This window comes from Parus major, chromosome 23 (assembly GCF_001522545.3).
Source record: "Parus major isolate Abel chromosome 23, Parus_major1.1, whole genome shotgun sequence".
NCBI classification, from domain to species: Eukaryota; Metazoa; Chordata; class Aves; order Passeriformes; family Paridae; genus Parus; species Parus major.
Genome location: NC_031791.1, coordinates 6,599,027 through 6,621,681, shown reverse-complemented (window position 1 = coordinate 6,621,681; position 22,655 = coordinate 6,599,027). Strand labels below are relative to the sequence as shown.

Sequence of the window (22,655 nt, the reverse complement as noted above, 5' to 3'; positions counted from 1 at the left end):
ATTGGAAAGGCCTCTGAGGTCTCTCTGGAGCCTTCTCTTCTCCCGGCTGAGCATGGGAGCTGTTTCCACCTCCACCCCATGCCAGGAAACACTTCCCAGGGGCCAAGATCAGAGCAGCAGCAACCACCCCTCACAAATTGGGATTCAGGAATCCCTGCCCATCCCCTGCTGTCCCCAGGGCTATGGAGGCACAGCCTTTCACCTCTCCAATGAAAAAATTCCATTGGAGCTTAATTCCACTTTTCCTTTTAATGCAAAAAAATAGCCAAACACATCTTCCTACCCTCCCTCACCCTCCCCAGGTGTTTTCTTTGCTGTTGTTTTGCTTAATATTTCCAGCCAAGCAGCTCCCACCCTCCCAGCCCTCCCAAACCTCCGCGGCTCTAAAGCCACCCGGTGCTTCCCCCCCTTCCATTTTCCAAGTGTGGCAAACCCCAAATGCATCTCCAACCACCAAAAAAGATGAGGGAAAGAGGGAAAACAGCGGGGTGCACAGTATTTCAGCAACGTGCCAGATCTAACCCAGCCAAGAGATTATAGGAAGAAAGAAGAAGAAATAATACAAAAATAAAACCACCAAACGAGTAGCAACAAGCATGGAGCAGCCTCAGCACACAGTGTAAACAGAAGCTGTCCCAGTCCAAAATCTGGCTCTCCCGGAAAGCAACAGCACAACATGCTCTGTACACCCTGAAAGGTCCCTGCGGCACTGAGCAGCCAAGGGGAAGGATCTGGGTTGGAGCTTGAGTTGATATTTTTTGCCTTATACAAAAGGCTGAAGTGATCTCAGAGTCTTCAAGCGCTGTTTGCAGCACCCAGCCTTGCCAGGCAGGGAAAGGGATATGGGAAAAGTGCGATGGGAAGAGGAGGGATAGGGATACAGGGACCCTGAGAAAAGGTCCCAGGGCTTTGCAGCTGAGAAACCTGGACAAGGGAAGGGAGAGAGCAAACAAATACAAAAAATAGATATAAAAACAGTTTGTGTGGAGGAGAAGAACACAGACAGTAAATTCATTGTACTGCTGGCCTCCCCAAAGCAAGAAAAATAATAGAAAATCCCATTTGAGGTGACAGTGAAGGGTCTGACAGAATTCCCTTCCCGGGGGAAAATAAAAATACAAATGAGGTACCTGTTCCACCCCAAATCTGTCACCCCTTTTCATAGCCACATCCACACACAATAATAACAGCGTTATTATCTCTCAAATAAAGTCTCTGGGCCAGGGCAGCCCTGGAGCAGAAGCACCGAGGCATGGCTATATCCTCCGGGTTGGGTTGTCCAGCAAAGATCCAGTCTCTCCTTGACCCTGCCACAGGTGGTGTTGTTCAGTGCTCCACGGAGACAGAGCCTTGTCGATGTCTCACGTGTATTGTCAGCTTTGTTTTAAAAAACAACATTTTACACATACACACACATATATATATGTATATATACATATATATATATACAGTACAATGAAAATATCCATGGTAACAAATGGGGTGACTGGAAAAGATGCTTAACAAAAAAGCCTGAAATAAAACAAATTCCCAACTCTTCCCCTAACTGATGCGTGCCTTCCCCACTAGTCTTCCAAGACCACAATCTCCACATTATGGACCTGGTGCTGATGGTCTTCCACATCTCCCACCACCTTCTCCTCAGTCCTCAGCTCTGTCTCCAGGATCACAGCTTTGCCCTCTGATTCATCGGTGTCCGCCTCAGGATCTGGTGCTGGGTCGATCTCTATGATGGTCTGGCCATCGTCCGAGGTGCCTTCCACAGCTTGGATGGTGGAAGTGATGCCAGACTCCATGGCCACCAGTTCCACGGGATTGACCATGGCTGCCACATTGGCCAGGGCCCCACTGTCCTGCATGGCTGCTGAGCTCAGCAGTGCCAGGCTGGAGGACGGGTGCAGGGTGACGGTGTCCGAAGAATTGGTCTTGGAGGATGAAACCACAGTGGCATATCGAAAGAGCTGGGAGCCAGACGGCAAGGTATGAACAGTCACCGGGCTGGAGCCTTGGTTGAGGGTTGCCACTGGGATGTTGCCCACAGAGAACTGTTGTCCAACAGGTGCGATGGCAATGGGGGAGATGACAGTGAACTGAGGCTGCTGGATGGGGGTGGAGGGGCTGAGGATGGTGGCAGAGGCTGGGCGCTGCAGACGGGGTCTCTTGGGAGGCTTGGGGGCGCTCATGGGCATCAGCACCACATTCTGGATGGTTTGGGACTTGGCCTTCTGGTCTCTGGCAAGTTTCTTCTGTTCTTCCAGCCGCCGCTCCAGGTCTGCAAAGGTAATGGTTGAGCAACACATCACACCAGGTTAAGTAGGAGCTCCTGGGGCTCCAGAACCATCATTCCCAGGTTTGTGACAGGAGGTCACCCAACCACCCAGTGAGCCTGATCTTGGCTTCTCCCTTGAGATCAAATGGCACCAAAGGAAAAGGGTAGGTTCTCCTGCCACCCACATAAACCTGGTCAATGTTCCAGCTGCCAGCACCTGGGGAAGACACAGGTAATATTCCATACTTGTTGGCAACTGCTACTGACAAGGAGATGGACATTTCTGCTCCCCACAAAGCTAAACCCACCTGCAAGGGAGAGTGGATAAACCGCCCCAGCAGTTGGAATTGCTTCTTGAGCTTGGCTGGGTCACCTCCCCAGGAGCCAAGCACCTACACTGGGGACAGCCAGCAGGATGCCTGGGTGAATGAAACATTCCCCTCAACCCTTGTCAGTGGGAACATTGGGTGCCAGAAGTAGCACAATGACCTAATTTATCCAGGGCAGTAGGGGACTAGGACATCTCAGATAACAACAGATCCTACAGGACATGGTGAGGAGGAAGGCACATCCAGTGAGCAGTTCTGGGGATCCCAGGTCAGTCAGTGGCTTCACCTCAGGGGAAGTGAGCAGAATGTCCAATAGCACCACAAGACAAGCAGATAGCCCTGATAGCCAAGACAAGGAGAAGCTCAGCACCCTATACTCAGAGAAGCTTATTAGTTTGGGTACAGCACAACACTGTCCATGGCTCAGGTGACCATGGCACAGCACTGAGCTGGCGGGTTCTATCCCTGAAATCCTGAGGAAAATTGGACACATGCCCACAGCACCCCAGCTGCAGCAAAGGGCACAGACTTTGGGCTGTCCAATGTCCCAAGTAACTGCTCTCTGTGAGGCTGGGGAGAGAGGAAATTCTATGCAAGCCCTAGGACAGAAAAGGGTTAGGGTTGGATTGGGATGCACTTGTTTTGGAGCAGCCTATACTGAACACTAACCCTAATTCATTGGGGTTGTGTGGAAGGAAAGTCATGTCCATTCCCAAGAGTAGCAGCAGGATGTGAACCGTTAGTAGGCACTTTACCTGCCAGTGTGTAAAGAAACTGCTCCTCTCCTTGCTCTGTCTGGTTTTTCCTGTTGTCCAGTACCTTCTTGACTGTGTCCATTAAGCCAAATGTATGGGCAACGTTGTTCAGGACTGCAGCATCTCCAAGGAAAGGGCATAGGGATATTACAACTTGGGCACTCAAAAGATCCTCCTGTTTCACCAAAATTTTTCTACTGCTCTTTAAAACTCTCTCTGTTCTTTCACAAGAGCTAGCTGAAAAAGGGAAACCAAACTCCCTCAATCTTCTGACATCACTGGATTAAATAATTCCATTCACATGATAAAACAAATTGAACAGAGTTGTGGCACTCAAGCAGCTCCTCCTAGCTTCTGCAAATTAAAGTGCAATTTGTAATCACAGAAATACAAACGAGCTCTCCACCTACAAATCATCACCCCATGCTGCTGACAGTGTCATTAACGTGCCAAGCTCCACTGAAAGCTGTACAAAATGTCTGTTATAATCCACTGACTTCAATCACTCACAGTTCCCAAAACCTGACACCTACCAGACTCAAAGATGTGCCAGTCCAAAGTTAAATTAGAAAATTTAAAAAAAAAAAAAATTACTCTGGGTAAAATGAAGTTTGTGGCTACATGGATATTCTTTCAGGAAGAGCATGAACACAAGAGGTGTTCACAGGGGCATGTGTCAAACCAGATTAGGGAGCCTGATCCAAGTTAAAAATAACCCTAAAAAGGGGAGGGGAATTATTTTTAACCCAGGTAATTATTTCTGGTTCAGCCCCCAGAACAGGTTTTCTGGCACCAATGAAAGCAGAATGAAAAGTGAGGGGGCAGGACCTGTTTAAGCCTGCAATGTGACAGGGAAGTGTTTGAGTAACTCCAGTGTAAGTGACTCTGGGAAAGCTTCCATGAGGGCTGGGAGCTGTGGGCAGTCATCTGATGTTCCCAGCAAGCTGCCAGGGTCACTTTGCTCAGGGAGCAGCATGGAATGTTGTGTCCTTGTGCTTTGAAGCAAAGGTACTTCACAGCTGGGCAGGCTGAGAACACAGACTGTGCTCCCACAACTCAGCTAAATGAGTGGGAACTCGCTCCCCATCCTGACTCACCAGCTTCACATGGTGGAATGGACCCTTAGCACAGTTCTTTGTTTTCTTTTTGCCCGCAACTGTCATTTTGAGGTTTCTTCCTCACAACCTACCTGTTATCTGGAAGGGAGACTGACCCAACCGCTGCTGCACACCTCTTAGGACTTCTTCTATCTCCTTCTGGATGTTGCACACCACCTCTTCCATCAGCCCCACATCAGCTATTCCTTTCCAGAACATCAGTGTGTCCTCTGGCACGAAAGAGGAGGAAAAGAAGTCAACATGTGCAAGAATTTGGCATTTTTCCCACCTTAAACTTCTCAGGCAAGTGTATCTTTTCAAGGTGACTACCTTTGCAAGGTAATTTGGCTACTGGGGTGGACAGGACATGTGTAAAAAAATAACCAACCCAAAATCAAGCCAAATGGACTCAGGCAGCAAATCAGGAACAGGTTTTTAGGCAAGTCCATGACTTCTAAGGAAACATTTCACATTTTTGCAAGGTGCAGAGCTTAAAACCATTATTTGAGGAAATTCTAGCTCAACTTCCATACTGATACAACAAGGGAATGCAAGGCCAGAGTGAGACAGAGCAGAGAGTTGACGGGGAACAAACACGACTCTGCTCTCAGGTTCCAGCCTGCCTCCAGGCTGGCAGATGTGTTTCACATCCTTGGAATAAAACAGAAAAGCTCCACACTGTAACCAGTAACATCTGATCTGAGGGATCATCCATCAGCCATGAGGCCAGGGCCGAAGTCCTACAGTGGTGAGGAGCTCCATTTGTAGAAAGCCTAGATGCCTGGGTAATGCTGGAAATCCAAGGGGCTGGGGGACAACTCTGTCATTGCCCAAAATTTTCTTATTTGCAAGATCTGGGTTTCCAAAATGTAACAGGGGAGGAGAGGGGAAGAAAACACCCAACAAGCAGCCTGAACTTACCTGAGATCTCATCCGTGTCCTTTTTCATGCCTTCCTCAGTGGCCATGGTGACAGCAGCTGTCAGAGCCGAGTTCCACTCAATCCCCTCATCCATACTCTCCTCCGACAGTGCTATCTGGGTGATGCTCCCTGCCAGAAAGCCTCCATCAGCTCCGTCTGACAGCCTGAATCCCTGCTTTGTTTCCCAAACCCTCAGCTCTCCCCAGGCTCTCTTTCACTCTTTGGGCCAGGTTTGTGCTTGGCTTCTTTCAACCAAAGCAGTTAAAAAGCAAATATTGCTGCTTCTCATTGTAACTGTGACTGTGAAAAGCACTGGGACTTCTGAAGGGAAAACCATGTGCCTTGCACAGTGGAGTCCTGGCTCAAGGGAGCAGAAAGGGATCAGAATAAAGAAGGGAACAAATAAGGCTCAGCCCAGCCACCCTTCTCCCCTTGTATCATTCACAGGAAGCTCTGCACCCCTAATCCCCCACGAAATGGATCTGGGGTCTCAGCTGGTTTACAGAAGAGAAACTGATCTGATGCAATTTTACGTTTCTGGATCCAATTTGGGATTAAACCAACATGCAGCCACTGTAAGTTGGCTACGGCGCTTTCCAAGAGATTCTCCTTACCCTAAGGACAACTCTGCTGTGTCATCCACCCAGGGGCTCAGAGAAATGTAACCCATCCAGCTTAATGATACGGTACAGTTGGGAATAGTCTTCTCCCTTAACCTCAGCAAAGAGATCAGTTTCTACTCTGGAGCACAGGATCACTGAGAACTTGCAGTTGGAATGACAATCAAATCACATCCACCCACCACATCCTGTACATGGATGTTCTGAAGGAGGACAACATTTCTAAATTCACTCCTGAGACCAACTCATGCCTTTAAAACAGACTCCAAAATGGAAAATTTATCAGAAAATGCTGTGCGAGGTCTCACAGGTGTTTGATCCCTGCAAGGCTCTCAATCCTTCTGGCTATGAAAGCTGCCTCTCTGGAAAGCAACTGCTTGATGCCAGCAGTTTTCCAGCCTTCCCAGTCCCACAGAGCAGAGCTCCCTGACAGATGCTGCCAAGACTTCTCCAAACAGACATGAGAAGCATTTTCCTTCCCAGAAGCTAGAGCAATCTCCTGGTGCGACTTCCCTGATGTGCCCAGGGAGAAGGTGTAAAGCTTGTGTAGGAGGGAGAGGAGCATCAGAGGAAAGTTCCCATGGCACTGGTAACTGGTTTCATACCATCAGCTGAGGCTGGAGTCTGCACCACGCTCTGCTGCCCTGGCACTGGTGCTCTTGCACTGCTGATCAGGAGATCGAACTTGGTGCTTCGACAGGTGTTGGTGCAAACTTTGTCATGTTGGTAGAAGTCAATCTGCCCTGAATCCATCATCTTCCTGTGCAGGGAGTGGGGACAGAATAAGGCTAAGCTCAAATCTCAGCCTAGACACAAAAGGGAGTATTCCACCTGGGAATGCTATTGCCATGGGAAGCAAAGAGAAAGGGAGATCCCCTTCTTGCCCACTCTGCACCCAAAAAATCTCCTGCAAGGCTTACAAATGGCAAACACAAGTGATCCCCAGCTACATATACAGAGTTTCAGTCCCGTTCCACCCCAGGTTCCCCAGGCGATGACACTTCTATCCAGGGTGAGGGATCCTGACTCTCACATCATGGGGTCAGGATCTCTACAGGCTGCTGGCCAGGTACTGTGGGCCTCCAAGAGGCCTCCTGGGGACTGCAAAGCAGACAAAATGCCTGCTGGGGGTCCTGCAGCTGCAGGGGTGGAGCCCTGAAGCAGGACAGGGTCAAATACCTTAGCATGATTCCTCCAAGGCGAATGGCTCTCTTCCAGTCCTTCAGGGTAGACTTCCCAGCCAGGTGAACAAAGTGCTTTGGGCTAATCAGTTGGTCATTGAACTGGCAACAAGACAAGCAAAGGCTCAACAAACAGGGTAATAATATCACTTGGGAGGATTGGGACATCCAACACAGCTCACCTGAGCTCCAGCTTCCACCCAGAGTGGAGCTGCTTCTCAGATCCCCCCAGCTTTGATCGCCTGGGCACAGCAATGCTCACAGCTCCAGGAAGCATGTCTGTAGAGATGCCCTGCCAGCCATAGGCATTCACAGCCCTAACCAAGAACAGCCCTGAAGGCTTCATAGGAACCAAATCATCTCCTATGAACACGTATAGTCATTCTGGAGATCATTACAGGAAGTTTCTGTTACATCAAATGGCCCAGCAGCATCCAGCTGACACATCAGTTCTGCCCTACTCCAGTGACTTGAGTAGTTCCTGCTGAGGGGCAGAAGCACAAGGGGCTTTGCTGTCACACTGCTATGCTCCCAGGTGGGAAAAGGTAAGACCGAGATTTCCCTTCTCAATGCAACCTGCTTGCCAGGGAAGTGACAGGAGTGGAGTACCAGGACACCAAGGAAAAGCGAGGAGGCAAAGCTCTGCCAGATGTCAACACACATCTCCTGCCTGCCTTCAGTCCCTCCTCAAGGGCCAACACAACTGAAATACAAAGTGGGTAATATCCTTCCCTCCTTAATACACTCTTTCCATGCTTCTCCCCATCAAAAAACAACTTTAGCACCAACAATCAAAGGACTCAGGATGAAACACAAAAACTTCCCAGGAATTCCTGTGGAGGCCAATAGCACAGCTGAAGAGCAGAGGAGGAATCAGAGGAATCCACTGTGAGTTTCTCCCTTACCTTCACACACTTGACATTAATTCCTGGACAGACAAACTTCTTCCAGAGAAGGATGGCTTTGCTCTCCCCACAGGTGATGGGATAGGCAATCTCGATTTCCTCACTCGTTTCAAGGGTGCTGGGGTCTGAGGGAGGAACAGCTCAAAATGAAACTTTCCACCCAAGAGGCTCCAATCCTACAAGGCAGGAGCTGGAAGCTCATAGGTTGTGAGACCTGCACTTGGGAAACCAAAAAAAAAAGGGCAGATCCCAATTCAGGATCAGTCCTCTCTTCATCTTCTCAGAATTAGTTCAGATTAACTCTAACAGCAACTGGCATCTGCTTTTCTGGTATAACAATGCTCCAAATGAAGCTCATCTATAAGGAAACATGAAATCAGAAATCCAACACATCTCTAAGGGGGGAGGTGTAAATGAGAACAATCTAAGTGGCAACAAAATGGTTTAAAGTTTGAAGCACAGCTATCTCTCCGATTCTTGCAGCTCTGGTATCTCTTTAGCAACAATATCAGATATTTACTGATAAGATATTCTCTTCATGTGCAGAGTTTCTGCTAATCCTGCCAAAAGACTCATACCCACACAGGAAGCAGAACTCTAGTCAAGATCTAGTGATAGCACCTGGTGACAGGATCCTTTTCCCCCACACTGCTCAGGATGGCAGAGAACATTTGGAGCCAACCTGCTCGGTTCTTATGAACATCCAATCCAGACCATCGGACAGTTGGTTCAGCAAAGACCTCACAACCAGAGCCTGATGCTTCAGCCACCCACCTCATCACTATCATTCCTGCTGCCAGTGTCTGCACACCAGGACTAGGGTGACATCCTCGCTCCCCTGGACCCCATGGAAGCACTTATCATTCATTGCAGGAGAGCCAGGATGTTGCTTCTGTTACTTCGAGACCAAGCAGTAACAGCAGATTCTTATTCCAGAATATGCCCAGCCCCTGTACCCATATCCATGCATATCATGGATATTATGGAATCAGCATCTGCAGGGGCAGAGCCAGAAGGAAGCCCAGCAAATTGGAGACACCAGCCCTGCACAGGAGGGGATTCATCCATGCCAAGTGGGAACTCACCAATCCCTTCTTCCAGCTTGTGGATGGTGTGCGTTTCCACAGCCACCACAGCGGTGCTGGCCTCGGAGCCCTCTTGGTAAATCCTGTGGTGAAAGCGGCCATCCATAAACAAACTATATAAATCACGGGAAATTAGAATTCACAGCACAGGGTTAAAAAAAAAATCAGTAAACTTCTTTTGGCCAGTCCTCAAGGGACATTAATTTTGTCTGATACAGTTTCAATTACCTGGAATTTTCTGCGAACACTAATAAAACAAAACACTAGCAATCCCAAGGGCTGACACATGCAGAGGCATTCCCAGTGCTGTCATCCCACCCCACACTCTGCCAACGTCACTGAGGCAGCTCTGCAGGCTTCCCTCTGCCTTTTCGTCTGCTTTCTGTCACCCTCAACAGCAGAAAGCAGAGCCATGTGTCCCAGGATTTCCATTCTAGCCCTGTGTGACAACCCAGCACAGGTGACCACAAAGAGAGGTAACTGTCAGGCCCACAGCCACCCTGCCCTGCAAATATCAAACTAGAGCATTTTTTTTCCATCCTGATTGATCCAGAGTGAAGATGAAGCTACTCTCTGTAGCAGCTGCGAGGGAGCTACAAAGTCCCCTCCACATCCCAGCCCCACTTTATTTTAGAAGAGAATTATTTTAGGGGAGAGCTGGCACAGAGGCACCTGAAGGTCTGAACACACACACCACTGCATCCAGCAGCTGCACTGTGACAAAAACCAACCCTGGGACTGGAGAAGGAAGAGAAGGACTGGGACACTGCCCCCACGACCAGGGAGCACTGCATCAACACAGCTTCGCAGGAGAATTTCAGCCCTTGGTGGCCCCGTGACAGCCACACACACAAAAAGATTTAATCTGTTGTATTTTCTCTCTCCCCTGCGTGGCACAAAACCAACGCAGACTTGGAAAACACAGTGACACTCTGTCCCTACACCACAAAAGCCCATAGGGCTCCCTCCCATCCCACCTCGCACCCCCCAGTCACACCAGTACCATCCTACTCACCCTTGCTGCACTGGCTGGAGCTGCAAGATCACTTGGGTTTTGGTATCCTCCGGGTTCTCCCCTTCATTCCCGTCACTTGGTACAACCACCACATCACCCACAGGGACGCTCACCTCGGCATTCGCCATCTCTCACATGAGCCCAGCGAGGTTTTCTCCTCCCTGTGGATCATGAGAGCTCGGAACAGATCCCAGAGGCAGATCCCACCAGTGTCATCCCACTCATAACTTCCTGAGCCGGCAGCTCTCTCCAGCTCTGAGCCCCCCAACCTGGCACCAAGGAACAAACCCACATGGACGGCTTTTGGCAAGAACGTGTTTCCAACACAAAGCTTCTCCTGCTGGTCCTGGCCAGCAGTGCTTCCAGCCACCCTTGTGGGATGCTCTGGTCCACCCTAGCATGTGCTGATACCTCACTACCAGGAGCATGCCTGTGGATGATCCTTCCCAGTAGAAGCTGGTGTCAAGGTGTGATGCTACCGCAGGAGGACATGACAAGGGTCTTGGAGAAGCTGCACTCCCAGGGGATGTGCCTATGGTTGTGCACAAGGCATAGAGGGTGGTTTTGCTATAGTGTGGGCCTGGAGGTCATCCCTGCAAGCCTGGGGTCTACCAGCTGCTGGGAAAGCCAATCTCAGAATTGTGCCATGGTTCAGGTGAGAAGGATCCTGAAAGCTCATCTCGTCGTACCCCCGGCCATAGGCAGGGACACTTTCCACTGGACCAGGCTGCTCCAAGCCCCATGCAGCCTGGCCTTGGACACTTCCAGGGATGGGGCAGCCACAGCTTCTTTTCATAACAGGATCTCCTGGCGGGTGACTGGGGCCCTGGTCGGGATACACCAGGACAAACCAGGGGAGCCGCTGGCACAGGGGCCACGCGCCCACCCGGCTCCAGGCGTGGGACTTCCGCGGGTCCCTGCACCACATCCCGCTCTGAGGGTAAAGACAGACCCACCCGGGACCCCGCGAGAGACGGCGGGGCTTCCCCAGGATATCTGGCGCAGGGGGGGGGTCAATATGACACGGACAAATCGCGGGGGCGATCGCGCCGAGGCCTTAAGTGAGGAGGAGGGGGCTGCACAGGGGAACCCCCCGGCCCCCACGGGGTCTCCGGGCTGCGGTCCGAGGGCCGCCGCCTCCGCCGAGCTGGGGTCGAGAGGTCACGTGAGCTGGGATCCGCGCGGCCACCCCGCGGCGCGCACGGCGGCGAAGGGGCGTGGCCCGCCCGGGGGAGGGGGCGTGGCCTCTCCCCCCCTCCCCACGGCGCTGGCTACCCCCCCGCTATCCCCCCCCCCCGAGCGGCGCGCGCGCGTCGTCCGCCCTCGCGGCAGCGGCGCCGGCACGTACGGCGGCGACCCCTCCCTCCCCTCTCGGCGGGGCCAGGCCCCCTCCCGCCCCGCCCCTTCGCGGCGCATGGTCCCTCCCGGCCCCCGTAGCGCGGCGCCGGCTGGGCCTTACCGTCGGCGAGCGGCCGAGACCGGGGGCTGTGGGACGGGGGAACGGGGGGATGGGGGGGGAAGGTGGGCCGGGCAGCAGCAACGCATGCGCAGTGCCCGCCGCGGCCTCGGCCGCCAGCACTTCCGGCCACCGCCTGCCTTAAAGGGGCCGACCGGTGAAGCACGCGGCGCTGTGCTGCTCCCTGGTGGCCGCCGGCAGTATTGCCTTCGTGGCCTCACTCGCCAGCCCAGGACACGAGTTGCTGGTGGGGGTGTCACGGGAGGGTTCGCTCCCCCCTGGTCTCAGAAGCGAGTCGTGGAACGCGCTACCGGGTATCTCCCGCCCCAAGCCAGTCCCGGCCGGACCACCGGGACCTCCCAAGGCCGGCCCGCCGAATTCCACACTGCCCCCGCCGCGCGGGCCGATCGACTGACAACGAGGCAGACCAATGGTGATGCGGGGTCGGACGGCGACAACCAATGGGCGCGGCAATGCGGAGGGGGGCGGGGGCGGGGCGACATCGCTGCGGAGCCGCGGCGGGGCCGGGGCAGCGGCGGCGGAGGATGATGATGATGATGATGGTGGTGATGGTGATGATGATGCGGGTGGGCAGCGGGGCGACCTCGGGGGCGCTGGCGCTGGTCCTGGTCCGCCGCTGCCTCCTGCTCGGCCCTCTGGGGCTGCGCTCAGCCGGCGCACAGGACGGTGAGTGCTGATTGCGGAGCACTGGCGGCGGGACATCCCACACCGGGACGCGGCACTAGGAGCCGCACTCCCACCAGCCCGGAGCTTCTGCTTCCCTCGCCAGGATGGGACTGGAACTTGGTGCGGGATGGGAACTGGGAAGGGGGGCCGGACGGGCTCGCCTCTGCCCCAGGACTGGCCGGGAGGGGCTCTTCGCTGTGTCTGGAATGGGATCGAACCAGGATGGGCTACCGGGAACGGTTCCCCGCTGTGTCCAGACCGGATCACACCGGGACAGGATCGTCGTGGTTCGCCTGCTCCGCTTCCTTTCCGGAACAGGATCTCTGCCATTCCTCTGTCCCGTTACCGATCCGGGACAGGGTCCCTGCCATCTCTTTGCTCCGGTACCGATCCGAAACGGGATCCCCTCCATCCCTCTGTTCGGGTACCAGACGGGATGGGGTCCTCGCCGTCCGTCTGTCCTGGTACTGGTCCAGGACGGAGTCCCCAGTTTCTCTCTGCTCCGGTACCGGACGGGACGAGCTCTGTCCCTGTCCCCACCACCCTCGCATCACGCCGGTCCTGCACCCCCCATTTTCCCCGCAGCCCTTAGAGCTCTCTCTGTCCCTGCCTCCGGTGGCGAGTACCCCGGGGTTCCCAAGGGTCCCGCGTTCGTCTCCATCGCGCCTGCAGGGTTTTCCCAGGGAACCCCTAATCCACGGGTTAAGAGGATCGCTGGTGTTTATATGCAGAACCGGGAGAGCCGGGCAGTGGGCTCCATCCCGGGGATGCCGCGGAGCCCGGCAGCGTCGCTCCTGGGGGGATTTGTAGCCGAGGGGTCCAGGACGACCCTGAGGGAATATTCACCCAAACGTGATCCCAAAGTTCGTGTTTCCCTCGTCCCTCATTCATCCAAGAGCGAGGAAACGACAGAGCATCCAAAGCATTATTCTCCTCGAGGGGAAACTGAGGCACGGGGACAGGCTGGGATCACTGGAGGCAGAATCCCGCTACGCCCCCCAAGTGTGATTTGGGGCACATCATGCAACGGGTTTCCACCGGATCCCAAACCCACTGGTGGACGTGGGGGAGCTTTCCGGGGCTGGCAGCACGACAAGCTTTTATCAGAGCATCGCCCTGTTGTGTCTTTATTGCATCCTTTAAGAAAACAAACAAATCCCTGGCAGGAATGACCCCAGCGGGGTCTGACCATGAATTCACCCTCACCCACCAGAAATCCAGTTTTTGCATTTTTTGGGAGAGGAGTAAAGTTTCCATGGCTGGGGGGCAAGTCCTCTGTGGCTCTGTCTTGGCTATTCCTGGCCCCTTGGCAGCATCTTTGGAGTCAAATTCCCAGGAGTGTCTGTAGTTCTCAGTTTATCTCTGGCATTCCCTCCCGGCACGCACTGGTGACACTATGATGTTTTTAACAAAGATTTCCTTTCCTTGGTTGGGTTTTTCCCGGAATGGGTCCTCACAGCTCCTCTGTACCATCACTGTGGATATGGAGCTGGGGAGGATCCATCCAAGACCCCCACAGTTGGTCTCATGTGTCCAGCTGTCCTGGCCATAGAGGGTTTTCCATGTAGATCCCAATGGCTTCAAATTTCTGTGCTAGAAACTCCCCCTAAATACCCCAAATTTCTCTCCCCAACCAGAGCACTCCTTCTGGGAGCTATTGTCCTGGCAGCCCTGGGGTCCCCACTGCCCCCCCCCCCCCCCCAGCCCCTACTCTTGGAGGGCCTGATCCTTTCCAGCTCTGCTCTAATGCTGCCCAGAAGGGGATAAAGTTGGTGATTTCTCCCAGTCCCACAGCATAAGCCCCCAGTTTGGATGCCAGCCCTTCCCACAGGCTGGGGAGGAGGGGGCTCTGTGGGGGTGCTGGCAGCTTTCACCTCCAGCCCCTCTTTTTTTATCCCTGCAGGGTTTTCCCTTTCTAGCACTTTGTGTTGTCTCCCAGCGACAGTGAGGGGAGCCAAGGCTGGGCAAATCTATGCCCACCCATCTCTTTTCTGTCTGGCTGTGCCAGGATGATGCTTGGCAGGAACAACAGCTTTTGGGGGATGTGGAGAGGAGGTGTTGAGCACTGGACTCCTACAAACACCCGGCCCACACAGTGGGGCTGAGTGCTGCTTACCCCCTTTCCCTGCACCCCAATCCTGCCCAGAAATTCCAGCCAAGTCTCAACGCCAGGTGCTTTCTGCTTATTTCCAGGATATTCCCTTATGCCCAGAGGCAGTGAGCCCAGAGAAAAGCCCCTTTTGTGGCGGTGTTTGGCATCACCCTGGGAAGGAGGCAATGAGGATGCAGCTGCCCAAGGTTATTCTCAAGGTCAAGGCTGCAGTCAGAGGGTCCTGGGGGCTGCCCAGTGCTGTACAGCGCCATGGAGTGGCAATATTCTCTCCCTGAATCCTTTTATATCCCTCCAAATTGGGGTTCTCCTGGACTGGGAGATGTAGAGGAGCTGAAGGTAGAGGGGTGTGCTGGGTGGCTGTGGGGGAAATTATGGTAGCTTCATCCCTGGATCCTGCTGTGGACAGTTCCCAGTACCAATGGCATCCAGAAAAGCCACCAGAAAATGATGCTTTGGATGAGGAAAACATTTGAAGAGTCTGCAGGTGCCATGAGGTTGTTCTGGGGGGGTCTTACTGGGGGAGGGGAAACTGAGGCAGGGAACAGCCTGTCTGAGCCCTCTCCCCGGTGTCTCTGCAGGAAATGGCTGTGGCCACACACTGCTGACACCCCACAGTGGCACCCTGAGCTCCAAGAACTACCCGGGCACATATCCCAACCATACCATGTGCTGCTGGCGGCTCCAAGCCCCTGCGGGCACCTCCCTGCTCCTGGCATTCGGGGATGTGGATCTGGAGCCCTCGGAGCACTGTGCCCACAGCTCCTTGCTGCTCACTGACACCCAGACTGGCACTGACTATGGTAAGGGGGGTCCTGGGAGAACTGAGGCAGGGGTGATACAATGTTGTGTATAGGTAGAATAGCAGGAAAATCCAGGGGTTCAGCTGATTTCATCATGGGGAGGGAGGATATCTAAGGAGGGGGGTAACCAACTGGGGTAGTATCCAAGGAAGGGGGTATTTGAGGAGGGGATATCCAAGGAGGGGAATATTGGAGGATGAGGGGTACCCAGTATCTGATGAGTGGGTTATCCAAAGAAGAGAAACATCCAAGGGTGGGGATACCTGAGGAGTGGAGGTAACCAAATGGAGGGGATGGATGGAGGATGTCAAAGGAGACTAATATTTGCAAATGGGGATATATCTGAGGAGGTGGGTACCCAAGGAGATGATTATTGCCAAGCTTGGGTGGGGAACTGCCCAGCTGGGACCAGATGCAGCCACTGAATAATTAATTTGTCAATCCAGCTGCTGCCCAAATGCTTCCCAGGAATTTCCCAGGCAGATTTAATGGTCTTGGAGGGATTTGGCAGCACTGGGAACATGACAAGAGCTGAGGAAAGCATCTTGGTGTGGGGAAAAGCATCAAGTGATGGGGTGGGATGGAGGAGCAGCCCTGGTGAGGGGCAGGGACTGGACAGGAGATGCGATGGGAAATGTGGGATGGAAAGGAGCCATCTTGGATCATGAGACTGGGAGTTTTCCCTGTTCTTCAGGGCTTTCACCCTTCCTGGGCTGGTCCCCAGAAGGGTGACATCATGCAAGGTCCCATCCCCTCTGCTGTGGCTTCAGGGACGTCATTGTCCCTGAGCTAAGAGACATCCTGGCTCCAGGCTGAGACACAGGAATGTGGGAAGGGAGGGGGGGACTATGCTCTTGGGGGCCTGGGGGAGGTGGCTAGGCACCTGCAGCCCCTTTGGGTGCCTCAGGGCTATGCCAGCATGACACAGAGCTTGGGTTACACTCCCTCTCCCGTAGCTGAAGCTGGTCCTTGAGAAGTCCCAGATGTTTTTCAGGAAGCGGCTGGAGCAGGCGGAGGCTGTGGGTTCCGTCCTGCTGACTCAGAGCCGGTGTCCGGCCCCTGGCCTGACTCTGTTGGGGTGTGGCAGGCAGGGTCCCCATGGGGATGGCAGCCAAGGGATTCCCAGCTCCCAGGGTATCACCGAGATCCATACAGAGGTGGCACCACTGACCCAGGGCAGTGCTGGCATCTGGCAACAGGTGGAAGGGAAATCTTCATGTGGGTCCTCTGCATCTCATCCGCATGTTGTGTAAACTTCAGTTCTGTCACTTACGTGACATCTCCGCATGCACGTGTCCCATGTTTCCTGGTTCATTATGACCCAGGCAGGATGAGGGTGTGGGTCAGGGTAGGGAAACTGAGGCACAGGGGGAGGTGTCACTGGCAGCCCCAAGGGAACACAGGGACACAGTTCCCTGTCCCCAGAACGACAGGGGCATTTTCTCAATACATTTCTGGGTACCCAGAGGTCCCAGTGGTGGGCATGATACAGAGCAGAGTGATGTGGGGGACAGGGGGTGGTGGCAGTTCAGGGATTGGATCCACCTTCTGTCCCTAGCTGGGACAGAAGAGATGTCCCTAAGGAATCTGCCTGCCTGCTAAGCTGAAGTTTTAATCAGGGAGATGGAATTGCAAATTAATGTGGGTTAAATGGGGGGAGGAGGCAGTTTAGGAAGCAGCTTCAGCAGCACCTGTGAAAGGGGACATGGGAGGAGACAAGGACACAGCTCCTATTTTGGGGTCCTGTGGGGTAATGCTGCATATACCAGTCTCTGCAGTGGGGGACGTGGTGGCAGGTGCCCAGTGAGGGCAATGGCACCACCGTGGGGCTGGGACCACCCTGTCATGAAGTTGCCCTGGCATGGGGCCACCTTGGGTATAGGACCATCCTGGAACATGGGACCATTCTCAGGATGGGACCAGCCTGGCATGGGGCCTCGCTGCATGGGACCACCCTTCAGCACCCTGGTGCTCAGACTACCTTGAGGATGGGCCACCCTGGATGTGAAACAACTCTGGGACCACCCTGAGCAGAGTCCAAATGCCTGAGCCCCCTGGCCTTGGCAAGGACTAAGCTAGGGGAGGTGAAGTCCAGGAGTCCAGGTGCCCAAGTGCGTCCCCAGGGATGCCAAATCCTCTCCATGGTGCCATCCCTGCTGGCAGGGCCCTACTGTAGGAACTCCATCCCTTCTGCTCCACTCCTGGTGACAAACTCCAGCACTGTGACCGTCCTGTTCAACACCACCAGCCACCGCTCGGGACGAGGCATCCTCCTGTCCTATGCCACCTCGCAGCACCCAGGTATGGGAGCAGCATCCTCTGGGACACAGAGACACCCCTGGGATGTGTCCTGGCCCATGCAGGGGCATGAAGGGAACTCCTTGCTGACCCCAGGATGAGCTCCCATTGCCCTGAGCTCCCTGAACATCCATGTTCTCCATGGGAGCCCCCAGGCCATACAGCCAGCTGGGACCCCTTTGAGAACCTTGAACCCTCAAGTCAGGTGGCACCCCAATATCAGGCAGTGCCAGAGGCACCATAGATTATGGGGCCAATGGCTGCAGGGAGCCATCCCTTCCTGCCCCTCCAGTCATGGGAGCATGAAGGGCAGAACCCAGATGAGGAGCAGAATTCGGTTGGGAAGGGGAATGGGATGCCCTGGGGCATAAGTGGGTGTGTGCTGTGGGGCAGGCAGGACCCTCACCCTGGGGTGTCCCTTCCTTGCAGACTTGGTCTCCTGCCTGGTTCGAGGCACCCACTACACCCAGGAGCACATCAGGTGAGTGGGGAATGGTCCCATTTTGGTGGCTTCTGCCGCAGTGGTCCCAATCAGCCCTGGTTTCATCCCTGTCCCTCTCCTGAAGTACACCTCTGGTAGGATGGGGAGCAGAGTGGGTATGCAAAGGGGGTTTGGATGGAAGGGAGCCCTCACCTACCCCTTACCATGTGTTTCAGTGTGTACTGCCCTGCAGGCTGCAAGGACATCCATGGGGACATCTGGGGCAACCCGAGCCAGGGCTACCGGGACGTAAGTGTGACCACCATGGTGCACCTGCCAGGGATGGTCCCCACAGCATGTGTGGCCACTGCTTGTCACCCCCAGCAACCCAGAGGTGATGAGTGTGGCCTTTGGGTGCCCCACGGGGTGCTTGCGCCAACTCTGGGGGGCTGCCCTTACTCCCCACTCCCTGCAGACATCGGTGCTGTGCAAGGCAGCCGTGCACGCTGGGGTGATTGCAGATGAGCTGGGAGGGCAGGTCACCCTGTCCCGGGAGAAGGGGATCACGCTCTATGAGTCAGCCTTTGCCAACGGGCTCCGCTCCAAAAGGTGGGTGAGGAGTGGTTGGGGCTGCACCCCACATGGAGCTGCAGGACTCACCTGTGCTGACACTGGGAAACTGCCACCCCTCAGTTTCAGAGACCCCAGGGTTTGTTCACCACATCTGATGCTCCCCCTGCGTTCTTCCACACAGGGGATCTCTCTCCGAGAAGCGACTCGTATTCCACAAAGGTATTTTTTTCCTATTTCCCCTGAAATTAAGGCATGATTTTAGCTGTCAGACATGGTGCCACCCCCATGTGCCCGGTTGGAGTTTTTGGGTTCCCAGTCTGCTGTCTCCTGTCCCCAGCCTGTGATGATGTCCTGGAGATAGTCGCCTTCAATGCCTCATCCTGGTGGCACGAGGTGGACATGCTGGGCCAGGATCGAGCCTGGGTGGCCGAACGGGCAGCACTCAGCACCACTGGCCACTCCTGGGCAGCCGAACCCGGTGCCAAGGCTGCCTGGCTGGAGCTGGATCTGGGGACCCGAAGGAATGTCACAGGTGAGAGGTGGCAATCAGAGGGGGACAACAGCTGCCTGTGTCCCCCCATGCCACCCTGATCACTGTCCTCCCACTGTGCCAGGGTCACTGATCCCCACAAAACTGGCCAGGGCAGTTGCACCCCCATAACTCCCAGGATGCACTGTAGTTCATTGTGCCGTGGTTTTACTGGTACAAACTGGGATTCAGGGAGCATGAGCCCCCCCAGCTGCTCCTGTCCTCCTTTTGTCCCTTTGCCCCCCTCATCTGCAGTCACTTCTGGGATGAACAAGTTAATGCTCTTGTATCTGGTGCCAGTAAGCATCTTTTGTCCGGCCTGAGCCTGCTAAAAGCAGGGGCTTTGTGCACCAGCAGCTGGCAACCACAGCAATGAAAATAGGGACATTGTCTGGCCGGAGGCCGGAGGAGGGAGAAATGCAGGGCTGGCAGCCAGGGCTGGAGGTTATTGGTTCCTGGGGGCAGGCCAGAGCATCCTACACTGGAATCTGCCACCCAAAACTCCTCCCAGGGTCAGAAAGATCCCCCTCTGCCAGTTGACATGTCCTGCCCTCCTAGTCCTTTCCCGGCTGGGTCTTGAGTATCCCAGAGATAGGGATTATTCCAGCTGGGAGAAGAAGGCAGTGGGGTAGAGGGCTGCCCTTCCCCAGCCTCACAACCCCTGACTGACAGCAGGGACCCCCCTCCTGCATTCATAGGCATCATCACAAAGGGCTCCTCTGAGCAGCACAACTACTACGTGACGTCCTACCATGTCTCCTCTAGCCGCGACAGGAAGAACTGGAGACCCTACAGAGGCAGTAGTGGCCAGGAGGACAAGGTGGGCATGGGGAGAACATCACAGGGCTGAGACTCCCTGCCCATGGATATATGGCCATTGGTGTATCTTCACCCTCTCCGGTAGGTGTTTGAAGGAAATGCTGACAGCCAGGGGGAGGTCTCCAATGCCTTTATCCCCCCCATTGTTGCCCGCTACATCCGTGTCACACCACAGAGCTGGCATCAGAGTGTGGCCCTGAAGGTGGCCCTGTTGGGCTGCCAGCTGGCACGGGTCCGTGCACCCCGTCCCAACGGTAAGCCCCTCCACAGGAGCTCAGACTCCCATGTCCAGAACATCTTCCTGGGACTTTCACCTCCCTGTGCACACAGTGGTGGTCCCACAATCACAGCCCCCATTGCTGCTCTGCCCCATAGTGCCCAGTGTCTCCAAGGAGGTCCTTGAACCCACCAGCCGCCCAGCCAGCTGCACCCCCATCTCTGGCATCGCTCTGGACCCAGAGAAGGCAGGTGGGTGCCATGGGGGGCTGTCCTTGGGGTGCAGCATTGTCTTTTGGTGTTTCAGGTGCCACTGGGGCTTCATCCCCCTGTGGGAACACATTGATTTTCCTCTAGTGACCCCAAGTGGGCTCCTGGCATGCATGGGTGCAAAGAGGTGGGATGGGGACCCAGGGGGCTGATACCACCCTCCCTCCCCAGGCTCCACATTGTTGGCAATGCTGCTCATTGGTGGCTTTGTGCTCCTCTGCTCCTGCCTCCTGCTCCTGGCTTTCCTCTGCTACAAGAAGAGGTTGGTCCTATCTTGTCCCCTACTTTGCCCTGGGGGACTCAGCATCACCTCCCCAAATTGCAGCAGCTTCATCCAGCTGCTCACCAGATCCCAAGAGGTGCAGCTGCTTATGCAACGGGTGTGAGGAGATGGGGGGTGGTGGGCACAGGGTAGCTGGGACTTCTTGCCCCATCTTGCCTCTCCCCTTGGCAGGAAGTCAGCAGCGGAGCTGAACTGTGGGATCACAAAAGGTAAAAGGGTCCACAACTCCTCCCCAAAATCGGGGATCTGTGTGCCGTGGGGTGCAGCTGGTTTATCTGGTGCTGCTGCCAAGCTCGGAATTGTCCCACCCCCCAGGGGCACATGCACGTCCAGGTGACAGCCTGTGACAACCGAGGGTTTCCTCTCCCTCCCCAGGGTACCCCAAGCTGGAGTCGAGCCAGGTTTGCTCCCTGCAGAGCCTGCCAGCCACTAGCCTGTCCTCCTTCCCCATGGCCCCCACACCAGGGGACCTCAGCCAGACCCATTTACCAGGTAACAGGGACATCAGGGTATGAACTGGTCCCTCAGCCCAGAGCTGGGGCCAAATCTTCCCGTTTGCACCTCCCTCCCTATTCTGTTCTGACCCCTTCCCTGCATCATGGTCCTGTGCAACAGGGAGGCCCTGATAAATTAGACGTGCCCATTTAATTATTATTATTATTAATTATTATAATTTCTTGTAAAATCACCACACATTATTTAGTAGTAGAAGCCCACCTTGATGACAGTTATTGCCACTGGAAAATTGCTGGGGACAGCAAGGGCTCCTCTCTGTGGTGTGGCAGAGGAATGTGGGGTCTCCATGGGTAGGTGCTCTGCCCTGGGTGGGTTTGGCAGTTTTCCTATCCCTGAAAGTCCAAACACGCTCAGTTTTTCAACCCACCTCACCCATCTCTGCCACAGCACCATGACCCTCCTGACACAGCAACCTCCCTGTTTCAGAGTACGCTGAGCCAGACCTGGTGCAGGTGAGCCCCAGCAGTCAGACAGGTCCCTGCACCTTCAAGCCACTCCTGGAAGAAGGCTACACTCTGCCGCTGGTCCTGAGCCACTATGACATCCCAGGAAAGCACCATGAGTACGCGGAGCCGCTGCCACCGGAGCCTGAGTACGCCATGCCGTTTAGTGAGCCGGAGCCCATTGGGATGCACCGCAGCACCTGCAGCATCGCAGGGCCTGCCGGGTGCTCCCTGGTGCAGTACCAGACACCTGCCCTGCGGCCCGGAGAGCTGCCAGCTGGGGTGGAGCAGGCTGGCAGCCCCTGTTCTGAGGGGTCCTGTGCATGGCCTGGGCACTGTCCCCTCGCACACGTATACCATGAAGCCTTATGAGAAGGGGAACACAGCAGCATGATATCGGGTGTGGGGGAAGGCATGTAAAGGAGGACCTTCCCCGCGGTAGCACGGGGCTTTGTTAAAATAACCCTATGTAAATATATCACATATCGAAAGACAACTGTGGAATGCAGCGCCCCCCGCATTTCCCGCCGCTGTGGACTCAAAGCCCGCCCCCTTAGAGAACAGGCGCACTCTTAACTCAGCCGTGTTCTGCTCTTTACCGATGCCGGGGTGCCGGAACGAGCGGTTACCAGCAGCCCTCGCCCACAAAAATTGTGCTTCCGAAATCTCTTGATGTCGATTCCGCGGGGGTGGCACGCGGCCCCCCCGTGCCACGCACGGCAGAAGCCCTTTTTAGAGCCACTCCCCCGCCCTACCCACCTTGGGAAAGCGCCGGTGGACTGGCTAGGATAGGGCGAGGAACGCCGAGGCTACCATATGCGATGTCTGGTGCGTCTGTTCTTTTATCCTTCCTCATCCAGATCTTATTTCTCCTGGCCATTTCTGCAGATTTTCCCTCAAAATTGCCGTTTTCCCCGCTTTTTAGCCGGCCGGGGTTATGCAAATCGCGCGGGGCATGCTGGGCATGCTTCTTCCCTGAGGCAGCGCGGAGAGGAGGAGCGCCTTTGGCGAGAGGGCCATGGCACGCATGCGCGCGCAGGCAGACTCGCTTCTG

The 22,655-nt window shown here is 54.9% G+C and overlaps 2 protein-coding genes and 1 non-coding gene across 10 annotated transcripts; 1 reads left to right on the top strand and 2 right to left on the bottom strand.

Moving 5' to 3' along the window:
* Positions 1 to 978: 978 nt before the first annotated feature.
* On the bottom strand, positions 979 to 11,704 carry GMEB1 (glucocorticoid modulatory element binding protein 1). Of its 3 annotated transcripts, none has more exons than XM_033519541.1 (10): positions 11,637 to 11,704; positions 10,178 to 10,338; positions 9,163 to 9,275; positions 8,078 to 8,202; positions 7,171 to 7,274; positions 6,597 to 6,751; positions 5,372 to 5,500; positions 4,543 to 4,680; positions 3,354 to 3,476; positions 979 to 2,272 (listed from the first exon to the last, which is right to left on the bottom strand). In XM_033519541.1, the coding sequence occupies exons 2-10, from the start codon at positions 10,303 to 10,305 to the stop codon at positions 1,566 to 1,568; spliced, it is 1,722 nt and encodes a 573-aa protein (XP_033375432.1). In that variant the 5' UTR covers positions 10,306 to 10,338; positions 11,637 to 11,704; the 3' UTR covers positions 979 to 1,565. The 3 variants fall into 3 exon arrangements, with proteins under 3 accessions (XP_033375432.1, XP_015504819.1, XP_033375433.1); XM_015649333.1 differs by having other exon boundaries at positions 9,163 to 9,245; XM_033519542.1 differs by lacking the exons at positions 10,178 to 10,338; positions 11,637 to 11,704 and having other exon boundaries at positions 7,171 to 8,291; positions 9,163 to 9,246.
* LOC107214190 (discoidin, CUB and LCCL domain-containing protein 1-like) lies at positions 11,689 to 22,253 on the top strand. 6 transcript variants are annotated; one of them, XM_015649329.3, is made up of 16 exons: positions 11,701 to 12,066; positions 14,514 to 14,618; positions 15,012 to 15,233; positions 17,397 to 17,534; positions 17,961 to 18,012; positions 18,189 to 18,261; positions 18,428 to 18,561; positions 18,707 to 18,744; positions 18,863 to 19,057; positions 19,753 to 19,874; positions 19,959 to 20,127; positions 20,249 to 20,341; positions 20,531 to 20,621; positions 20,814 to 20,851; positions 21,018 to 21,134; positions 21,585 to 22,253. In XM_015649329.3, exons 1-16 carry the CDS (start codon positions 11,721 to 11,723, stop codon positions 21,971 to 21,973), a joined length of 2,322 nt encoding a protein of 773 aa, XP_015504815.1. In that variant the 5' UTR covers positions 11,701 to 11,720; the 3' UTR covers positions 21,974 to 22,253. The 6 variants fall into 6 exon arrangements, 5 of the variants coding, with proteins under 5 accessions (XP_033375423.1, XP_033375422.1, XP_015504815.1 ...); XM_033519530.1 differs by lacking the exon at positions 11,701 to 12,066 and adding an exon at positions 12,153 to 12,320; XR_004500111.1 differs by lacking the exon at positions 20,814 to 20,851 and having other exon boundaries at positions 11,694 to 12,066; positions 21,585 to 21,671.
* LOC117245474 lies at positions 22,207 to 22,335 on the bottom strand. The gene has a single exon (XR_004500193.1). It is a non-coding gene; the product is annotated as a U11 spliceosomal RNA (small nuclear RNA).
* Between the last annotated feature and the right edge of the window lie 320 nt (positions 22,336 to 22,655).